Below are 11,502 nucleotides of genomic sequence, written 5' to 3' on the forward strand. Positions count from 1 at the left end.
CCAGATTCAAAGGAAATGTATTTGAAACAGATCATTTGTTTGAAATAGAATTTTTTGTAACATAAATGTTAAAATAATAATAAAAAATTATTATAAAAATAAATAATTTTAAATTAAATTACAATTGACAAAAAAAATCGAATACAAAAATGCTAAATAATCATATTTATGTGAGAGGTGATGTAGCCCCTATACTTGCTTCAGCATCACATATTGCCATTTCTGAAACAGCTGGCCTAAAACTACAGTACTGCAGCATTATTAATGGGTGCGTAAAGATGTAAATGTAAAGTTGAACTGTACTGTATTTTAGGGTTTTCTAGCACACCAGGTCAGTGCTACAGCTGAGTGGTCTCTGGCATTCTCCTTCATCTGCTTCTTCCTCACGTACATACGTGATTTCCAGGTATGATCTGTTACTATGGTGGTTCGTGGTACAATTTATCATATGTTGTAAAATTCTAGGTATTTTTATCTATTCATAGTATGTGCATAAAATACAAATTGCATACAGTTTGCCACCTGTTAACTAAATCTCTTTTGTTCCAGAAAATCACTCTGCGGGTTCAGCCTGTTCTTCAGAGTAACCATCTCTACGACTATCCTCACTATGAAGAGAGAGAGCACATGCAGCATGGAGAACGCTCACCTCTGCTGGCTGGTGCCATGTGAGAGACAATCTGCCACCATGTGTCTGACATCCAGCACTGCAGCCGGCACTCAGTAGACAGTACTTCACAGATTTGAGTGTTCCCGAGGAAACTTTTCACGTTCAAGAGAAGCTCCTGTAACTTCTAAGCTTTATGCATTATTCTGAGAATATTGAGAGAAAGTCTAGTTATGTACAAAAATTTTTACACAAGCCAAGTCAATACAGTATCACACTACTTTTAGTAAGTTTTTCCTTTTAATTTGAAAAGAAACGTTAAATATTTTGATTTCAGTGCTTTTACAAGTATTCTTGAAATATGGAGATGAAATGTATTATTATTATTTTTTTTTCATTTCATTCATTGAATCTGATTTGTTTTTGAATTCAGCATGTTTCCACTGGCTCAGTTTCTGTGACATTGAACCTTCTGGTCAAAACGCTTCTAGTTGAAACAAGCTTTACATGCATTAAATACAGCAGCTTATCACAATACAGTTACCCATAACCCCCAACAAGACCCTGACACAAATGACAAACAGCAGTAAACGTATGACAACATAAATAAAAAACAATCTGACATTTAATTCTATCTACATTCCTTAAAATTATTTACTACTGACTGATTTATTTCACACAAGATTTACAACCAGCTACTTTGGTGAGTGCTTCCATTAGTGTTTCTTGGCTTTCTCCCTCATCTTTTTGTGGTATTCAGCGATCTTTTTGTCAAAAAACCCTGGAAAAAGAGGAAAAAGGGAGACGATCAGGGGCGGTGCCAGATATTTTTGAATGCAGGTGCTAAGGGGGCACTAGATCTTTGACAGGGGGAGCTGGGCAATTACTAATAAGAGCCTAGTAAATTAACAAAATAGTTTTTTCTTTATATATATATATATAAATAAAATAAATGATGGAAAACTTGCCCACACACTTGTTACATGATTAGGCCTATTTGACTCATCACAATTTAATTACAGTTTTTCATTGTATGAAATTACGTAGATCAGTCAGTTCCCAAAGTTTTTTTTTTTGCATAAGCCTATACATTCACTGAACAAGAATATCTTGCATTTCTTGCAAAGCTTAAAATACACCATTATTTTTGGTCATACAGATAAGACTAATAGGCTACATCATTCGCTTTTATTACACTTTTATTTGTGTGCACAGTACACTCACAATAACACGTTATGCTTTTGTAAAATAGAGAAAATAAACAGGATGCGCTTTCTTCCGTCCCGGTCTCCGTGAACTGAATCGGCTACTTGCCTCACAGACATAAGAAATAAATCTATAGAAAGCTTGAAATGTCTACTATTAAATGAACCAATTAAAATAATAATGGAAAAAAAATGATCTGATAATGTAGTCAGTATGAAAAGGTGCATTTTTCTGTTAAAGGCACGTCTGCGGCAGTGGCGAGTCAACGTCGGCAACTTCATCTTTGCAGCCGACACCGACTCAAAAAGCAATTTACTAATAAATCATTAAAACGTCTTCTTTTTTCCAGACATTTATAATCATTACATTTGCTGGTGCATTGTGGCAAGCTTTATGTGCGAGCTTAAGCGTGGAATAGGCTATATTATGCCTAGGCCCATTACAGGATGGTTTAGTGGGCCATTATATTAATTAATTTAATGTAAACGTATGACTAGTTGACTAGAAAAATCTTTAGTCGGGGGCAGGCCTAATTACTTGGCACAAGGAACCGTTACATTAGGAATAGTGCCACAATTTCACGTTATTGCATTGCATTATGCATGTGCAATGAGTCAAATGTTTTTATTTCATTTTTTTGTTTTTATATTAAACTTATTTATCAAACTTATTTATTTGCTTTCAGGAAAAAATGTGTGGGAGTGCTATGGGGGTGCTGAAGCACCTGCTAGCCCCTCCCTAGCGCCGCCCATGGAGACGATATTAACTATACGTTTTATTACTACTTCATTTTTATTACTATTCAATATTATTTACTATTACTATTCAAGAACATTTTTATATTCTCTTATGAAAAAGTAAATCAAAGTTCAAGTCATTAAGATGACACTATTAAAGAAACCTCTAATTGTGACATTATAATGGGTTTATGTGAAGATTGTTTTAAGTTCACTTAAATTAAACATAATTAAACAAATAAAATCCATTTAACGGAGACATCAGTATTGTTGATGCTTGCCGTCATAAAAAGATGCCAAATTATTTCATATTTTATATGTTGTTTCTACATTAATTTGGAGATTCAATGTGAAAATCTATCTATAAATATATATTTTAATGTTAGGTCAAAGTGTGTGTGTTTCACCTGTGCCGTCCTGAGAGGCGGGTCTCTGTTCCATTTCCTGAACGAAGAGATCGAACATCTGCGTCTGTACAAATTTCTTCACAAACCGTCGTGTGCTCTTGGATTCTATTGCTTTACAGAAATTAGTTCGCTGGAACTCTCCCTGCTGGTCTTTGCCGTTCCGCACAATGTACTTAGAGAAGTGACCAACAGTCTTGATAAAAAATGGCAGGAAAGCTTCTGGGACCACTCGGTTCAACTCCTCAAGACCTGAAGTGATGATAAATTATATAAATGCATGGGTTATTATTAGTGTTAAATACTTGTTTCTAGGGTGCAAGTGCGATTATTTACATAGCAATGTCATGGTGTTTTGCAGCTATGAACATGAAACATAAACGACAACAGTTTAGTATGTATTTTCAAAAAGTAATATTAGCGAATAAAGACACATATGTCCAGAAATTTCTAATAGTGACAGAGGCACTGTGTTTTGTTTATGGTTGTAACGCAGCGCATGCAGTGTTGCCATGTCCGCTTAGTATACTTTTTTGGGATTATTTTTCATAATATCTCTTGTAAATGTTACCAATTGCAGACTGCATTTTTAAGCTGCATATTTAGGAAAATTTAGGCTTATTTGCAGTGGCTAGTGCCAAGGAGCTTATTTTTCAGCTATTTTGTTAGAATCAGGTGCTGGGTTTTCTAGTGAAATGGCAAGACTAGTGACTAGAAATGCTAGTGGCAACACTCTTTAGATCGTAACGTATTTGGGAAGATTTAATCATTCATGTCCATAGCACAGACGATATAGAACAGTCACATGCCAGCGTTTAAGTAAAACATCCATGCAATAGTGAATTGTTCATTGCGTCTGTCAAATGACAAATGAATGAAAGACTTGGGGAAAATAATTATACTTTTTTGTTGTTGTTATCATTTATCCTTGGCTGCTTTACAATGATTTCCTAATACAAAATATCGTCAAAGATTGTGTACGTAGAATTTGGTTATTGAAAATATAACACTCCTCTCAAATGAACAAAATGACCTGATTAAAAATTGAGCCCGATTTGGCTCAACAAGATTCAAAGATGAAGTCAGTAAAATGATCCAGTCTTTCCATTGCAAATGCGAGTGATCGAGTGCTTAAAAAGATAGCTCTACTAGATAGTGTGCATTCACCAGCTGCATCCATCCACACTTACAGTCAACTGTGTGCAAAACGGAACTGAAGTTGGAAAACCAAGTATATCTGGGCCTTATTTGGGGTTTGTTCAAATACTTAACACTACTTATGAGCAATGAGAAAATTTATTAAAACTCCACTAAATATGAAGAAAAATGCTGCTTACTTGAATTCTCATTTTTGGCACTGAGGGCCTGCTTGATTTCATCTTTGAGTTTGTGAGGTAATATTGTGTTCTCATCTCCCATCTGTTTGGAGAAACATTTCAACCACAGTCACCCACACTATATCCATCAGTCACTTTTCAAGGCAACAATTTAAAAGATGCTCTCTATGATTTAAATGTGAACTTACACTCTTGATAAATGTCTCCTTCCTGCCTTCTGACAAGTCAACAACAAGCAGCTGGGTGAGTAGATGAATTTAGATTTCAGCTTGCAGCATTTGAAATGTAAATTGCTTGCAATATTTCAACAGTGTCACGAGTCTGGCCACTCACCTCGGTCTGGTCAGTGGCCTGATCTGCAAAACTTTTCTGGACACCCAGCAGGTATGGTGTGGGTGCCATGACGACGTCGATTAGGATTTCGGGAACAATGGAAATGAGCGTGTGCTGCCAGATGAATGGATACAGGAGAACAGTCACTGCGTGGATCACCTGAGACAACGTCCTGCAGAGATAGTATGGCCTTGATTAATATGGGTTATACATATGGATATAAATCAAAGCAAAACCTAGCACTTGTGTGTGTGCATGTATGTCTGTTTTAGTACCCAAGCTCGTCAGCGATGAAGATGATCCTCCGCTCTAGCACAGTAGCAGCAAACACCTGGAGCACCTCCTCATCTGAAAGGCATTTGAACAATGTGCGGAAATCTACATGCTCCAGCCAGGAGTCTGTCGGACGAGTCAAACTGATGATCTACAGAGAGACATACAGATACTTTATTATAGGTACAGTACATATTTTATTATTTACAAAAAACAGTTTGGGGATAACAAACTAGAAGCAGACAGATCATTTATTTGTCCATGGGGAGGAAATTTGTTTCCACAGTGGTTGGTGCGTATATAGCACAAACACATTTAACACAAGACAAATCAACTTATCATGATACAATCAAAAAAACAAAGCAAGTGCAAGTGCACACGATGACATATCAATGGCTGATTTCCTATCTTTAGGAGTTTGTTCTTATTAGTAACTGTAAGTAACTGCTACTAATTTAAGCATTTTTGTAGCCTTTTACAATATGTGACTAGGCAATAAGCCTTAAAAAAATCATTAATTCGTTTTTAGCAATCTTGTGTGCTCTGATATTTTATTCCAATGAACAAGTTCAAAGTGATTCAGTGATTCATTTGAATCATTGCTAAATATTTTAGTCCATATATTTTCCATACAGTGATATAAATTGGGTTTGTTCCTTAGTTTTATTAGTTGTATTTAGTGTAACATTTTTATGTTTGATGTTTTCAGCCTAACTGTGATCCTCTTTTTTTTGTCATATGTAGCTGACTACCTTTTCTCAAAATTGAGTACCTTCAGATAGATAGATAGATAGATAGATCTCAGAATTATGGGTTTTATAATAATATGAGGTATGTTCAGAACACTTGATTGGAATGTTACATAGAAAAGCTGAAGGAGAAGTTCAAGCAGAACTAAGTCAAGTTGGTACAAAGCATGAGGACATACCTGCACGAAACAGCTCAACTTTGACCCTTTTTCCCTGAGCTATTACTTCACTCACTTCAATTTCCTGCTTTTTTGCCAGAGCTGAGGAGGTGTGTGTTTGTGGACAGCATGTCTCTGCCTGCCTGCTCTGCCGCTTGTTTGGAATTAGAGACGTATTACTTTACACCTCCTTTAATGTACTGTAATTAACACTCTATGGTTTAAAATTACTGGGGAAAATACATGAAAAAACTGATTTTATTCTCTACCACGATTTCACACCCTCAATCAATTTCCTTTTCCTCTTTTTTTTGTGTTTAATAGGAAATGACAGGCTAACATCAGTTTTTTGTTGTTGTTTTTCTGTTGACTCAACTGCTGCATATACAGTGGAAATCAATGGAAAGTGTAGCAGCTGCTGGCTTTCCCGACACTGCATCTGTAAGTCATATCTTACAATAACCACAATTGTTGTGAGTCATTGTTCAGACAACGATGTCAGGAGTAATAGTGTGGCATGTACAATATGGAGTCCCTCTAACCCTAGTCTCAACCAGATGGCATTTTCAGACTGACTAGCCATTCAGACAACCCTCGAGATTTAGAAAAATTGTAGTTTCATCACTAGTTCTTACCTCAGTGCCTCTTTCTGGAATAAAACTTTTGATATTAACAGTGTGTCCAGGGGCAGGAAACGCAGATTCCCTCAGGCTCTGCATAAATGGGTAAATCATTGCCATTGAGATTTTTCTTCGCTGTTCCACCTCATCAAAGATCTAAAACATCAAGAAGGCAGATTGAACAAACAGGAAAACTTTTTAAAAAATATATATCGCTTTCAATGGAAATAACAGGTGAAAAACTAAAATATACAGTAGTTCAAAAGGCTGGATTTCTTTTGATTAATTACTTCTATTCAGCAAGAATACATTAAAAATTACCAAAAATTCATCAAAAGACAGTTATAATGTTACAAAAGTTTTCTATTCCACATAAATATTAAGCAACACAACTGTTTTCAATATTGGAAAATAATAAGAAATGTGTCTTGAGCACAAAAGCAGTATATTAAGATTATTTCTGAAGCATCATGTCACACTTAAGACTGGAGTAATGACTGTTAAAAATTCAGCTTTGCATCACAGGAATAAATTGCATTTAAAATGAATGTAAATAGAAAACTGTTATTTTAAATTGTAATAATATTTCCCAGTATTCTCCATATTTCCCTGTAATGTTGGTTTATGTTCAATCTATTCGGGAGAGCAGTAAACACATAACACCATATATTATTGAAGCATAAGCGTCGACAACTTTGCAAACACCCGAATTTAGAATATGCCCATTTCTTTAAGATCACATTAGCTTAAGTCATATCACATTAGTCTTTGATGTTTGTCCTGAACAAACAAACTAATTTACAATCATGAGACAACGTTCACCTAAAAAAAAAAAAGTACCTGAACAAAGTTCAGCTCAAACAAACAAAATACACTCCAATAACTATAGCGTTAAGCTCAGACAGCAAATAGAAAGCTCAACAAAGAGATCAATCATTAGACATCCCTTTTCAGACAAGTAAATTACTTTATATTAGCAAAGACAATAAACTCTGAATTAATACAAAGTCAGAAAAACAAAAGGCAATTCTCTCAAATGCAAATCATAAAAGCCCAAAGGCAGTTACAGATGACTGTGCAGTAAATTATGATGTTTACCTTGGAAAAGAGTCCAAAACAGGCTAAATTACTGATGATGCAGTAGGCCTCAGGCAGACGAGCCCCCTTCCCATCAGGCTAATTAAGAAAAGAGCAACGACAAGAGAAGCAAGCTTTCAAAACACTACAAAACACTTTAACTGCATGTGAGTGAGAGTTCTTTGGAAAGAGTTGACCTTATCTTGTCTTTTCATGCATTACAAAATAACTAAATTTCCGAAGAAAAGGTAAGTGGTGCTTTCCCTGTTGCTAGTGTTGTTAGTGGGTTGCCGTGTAAGATTAACACATAGGAATAGGGATTTATTCGAATGAGTAATGGGCAGTGATGAGTGTGCGCATAAATAACAGGAAGTATCACTAATGAGCCCAGTCATCATTTACCAGTAGCCTCCTACAGTATCCATTCTTCCTCGTTCCATCTACATCTGTAAGCACGAAAGAGAATGTTTCACTGTGAAATAGAGAAAAAGAGAGACAGTGAAAATACAGTTTCTGCCTCCACAAGGCATGCTGGGAGAAACGATGCACGTGGTTACAGTACCTGGGATATTCTGTTAAGGGCGCCCAGTTTACACCCTCTGGGAAGCAAAAGAGTGTGAGCGCCTTTAATGTCTTCTCTTCCTCCTCCTTCTGAAATCGCACCATTCCATCCTTCTGTACTCAATAGAAAGAGAAAAAGACAAATGGAGAATAAGACTACAAAAATGCAAATGGTCTTTTTCATTCATATAGATCTCATTAATATGAGAATGACAATGAATGAGCTATATAAACTTTTTTTCACACACATATATATATATATATATATATAATGTATTAATGTATAAATATTAATTGAAATATTTCTACAATGCAATTATATTTTCTGGGATTTTATCGATAACGGTAATTAGATGATATTTTGCTGAGTGTGTTATTGTGCTGATATCTTAAGGACTACCGTGGACAGCTGACTCCTAAAGTTTTTGATATTCTGCATATTCTGTGTTGTGATCAGTTCACAGCATTTAATCTTCCATTTAATCACAGAAATTAATCTTTTCCAATAAGTTTAAATAGATTTTTACCTTTTATGGGCCTTTTTACCTTTATAAGGCCATTTCTAAAGTGTGCATCATCTTTTCAGTCCAATTCTTAAATTGAATCGGTCAATTAGAATAATAAGTCATTTGGGCTGTTACCAAGCAAATGAAATCAGTATTGACAAAATTCATCTTTGCAATGCAGAGGAAACACAGAAGCTGCATTAGAAGTGGCATTTAGATGCATTTACACACTGTTTAATGCAGGACATGAATGCTTTAACCTGCAGTTACAAATGCATAAAACGTTGAATACTGATATTTGAAATTTTTTGATGGATGAAATGGTTGATTCATTCAGGAACGAAACACAGTCATGTTGCTCAGCGATGCAAATTAGTTTTTTTTCAAAGTCGAATTATACTTGTTGGCGAAATAGAGCAAAAACAGTCAATATTGTGTCTAAAACGTAAGTATCTTAATATTAAATTCTTGTTTATTGAACTGCTGTATAAAATCAATATCACATTTGTAACCATGCTGTTTTTTTGGTGAAAAAAACCTCAGTCTTCGTGTGATACTGATGAACTATATGACATATGAAACTATATGAAATGTTAGGGTTAACCCATATACATATATACGTTTCTGCCCCCATATCTTGAATTTTGTGATCATTCTAAATGCATTTTAATAAACTGAATCATGCAGTGAAAGAACACGCACTGGTCTAACCTACTAGACTTCCTATTGCCTTAGCTAAACTTTAGCTAATTTACATGCTAATTTACATGCTAGCTCTCATGCAGGGTCATATTAACCATAGGGCTGAAGCCCCGGGGCCCAGACAAGGAGGGGGCCCGTGATTGACTGTGAAGAATATTGACTGGCCAACGGTAACGCCGATCGCCAAAGCCCCACCATGCCCCCCACTTATTAGCGCTATTATTTAGTGGAGCTTTTCCATAAATTCCATGCATTACCATTAAGAGATTAAAATGTCCTGTTTGAATTTGGTTTACCAATCAAATGGATTAATTCTATATTTAACATTTTAACCACACATGCACGGTGATCGCTGCGCCTAATGTCTGCATTCACCTCTCTTCACTTTGCTCTGGCGTAATCTGGGAATGGTTATGCAAAGAACAAACTTCGATAAGTAAAAAATGTCAACTATTCTAAAGAAAAAAACTGAGGAGAGAGGGGAAACCATGAGTTAGTCAGTAAAATCCCCAGCTATCAGGTTATTTTACTAAAGCTAATGATGGAGTGGAACACCAAGTGGACTGGGCACATGCAGCAGATAAAAAGACAGCGTTGATGTCTATGTGTGCACGTGCCTGTTGGATTGGTCAACTTGACGTCATTCACCATAATAATCAATGAATATTCAAAGATATGCAAGTGTATAACTTGCTGTTGTAGACGCACACAGTCAAAGTGCTCAAAGGTTCGCAGACCGTTCTAAAAATGGCGGATGGCTTACGTATCGCGGCCCATAGAAACAGTCGCTAATGAGGCATCTACGTATGTATATGGTTTTGGGTATTACATTATACATTTTTACTATAACTAGTTAACTTATTTCATCTTCATAAGAACTAGGCCTATGTTAAATAATAAAATAAAAAAAATCTAATAAATAATATATACATTTTACAAAGGATATTTACATAATATATGCACGACTTAACCTATCAATTTAATTTGCGTTAAAATTGAAAAAGTTTTAACATGTTACAATAGATACACTTGTCTGTTTTAAAAACAAACAAAAAATGTATAAACAATAAATCCTTTTGCAAGATATATATTATAAAAGTTCTGATGAAGTTCTTCCAAACAACCAAATTTTACTCCAAACTTAAATGTATATAAATGTAAATAATGTGAATTAAGCATTTACTAATTCATTAAATGTAATGCAAGCATTAAAAAATGTTGTTGAATTGTTATTGAATGTAAATAATGCTACAGAAGTACTGAATACTTTCTGAAGGGCTACATGTGGCTGCATGCAGAGCACAGGGTTCGTATGTGTCACCTTAGGGAACTGATAGATGATCTGTGGCTCATATATCCCATCTTTGGTCTTTTTAGGCCGAACCACCACCAGATATTCGAAGAAAAACTGCCCGCTAGCGTATCGCTGCTCCTTTGCCTTTTCTTCCACGTTAGAGAGCTCTGTGCTAGCAGGCAGATCTGGTTCCTTACCAGTTCCTACAAAACACACACACACACACACACACACACACACACGTTAGCTTCTGTGATGTTTACCTCTTTTTAAAAACAAATCAACACAAATGCTCTGGAACCAAACTGACACTGTTTCCAGTCCAATGAAGAGGATATACTACCAAACCAACTGTTTATAAATGTTTGATTTCTGAACAATCTAAAAATGTTGCTCTTCAGAAAGAGCACTTGAAATGCTGATCAAACAGGGAATGCTGAACCACGAAAAAAGTACAAACAAATTAATGATGAGAAAGACGGAGCTCTTCTGTGAATTTCCTTAACATTTCCTTTTGAGCCTGCTTTTTGGCAACCTCCCCCAACACAGAGCAAACAAAGCCGACAGGAATACCATAGGAGTCCGCTAGGTCAGAAAGTCTTGTTCTAGCTTGACTTGCCTCACCATGGAAACCTTCAATGTGCCTTTCTATAAAGGACAGAATAATAACTGCTGCTTGTAACTGAAAAGACAAGACGTGCACTAAAGGACTGATGCAGATTGTGTGCTTTGACTGACTTTGTGAACCTCCTTGTGACTTCATAAATGAATTGTAAATGAACAACATCTTACAAATATCTTGAATTGGAATATTTGAGCACAAAACTGCAGTTTGAAAGACTAATTCGTTTAGGCATTTTGCCCTACTTACACTACGAGACGAGAATGAGTCATGCTGAAATGTTTTGACAAGGTTAACTACTTTTATATGCAATATA

The 11,502-nt window shown here is 35.6% G+C and overlaps 1 protein-coding gene across 1 annotated transcript; it reads right to left on the minus strand.

Moving 5' to 3' along the window:
- Positions 1 to 990: 990 nt before the first annotated feature.
- Positions 991 to 10,783, minus strand: LOC107599027 (DENN domain-containing protein 2D-like; the record flags this gene model as incomplete). The annotated part of the gene is made up of 11 exons (XM_016290516.1): positions 991 to 1,388; positions 2,958 to 3,206; positions 4,292 to 4,373; positions 4,480 to 4,530; positions 4,625 to 4,796; positions 4,900 to 5,048; positions 6,440 to 6,580; positions 7,523 to 7,600; positions 7,904 to 7,973; positions 8,064 to 8,176; positions 10,592 to 10,783. Coding segments are annotated over 11 exons (1,362 nt in total), but the record flags the coding sequence as incomplete, so codon positions are not given.
- Between the last annotated feature and the right edge of the window lie 719 nt (positions 10,784 to 11,502).

The sequence above is a fragment of the Sinocyclocheilus grahami genome, unplaced genomic scaffold (assembly GCF_001515645.1).
Source record: "Sinocyclocheilus grahami isolate Dianchi unplaced genomic scaffold, SAMN03320097.WGS_v1.1 scaffold259.1, whole genome shotgun sequence".
In the NCBI taxonomy this organism is placed as follows: Eukaryota; Metazoa; Chordata; class Actinopteri; order Cypriniformes; family Cyprinidae; genus Sinocyclocheilus; species Sinocyclocheilus grahami.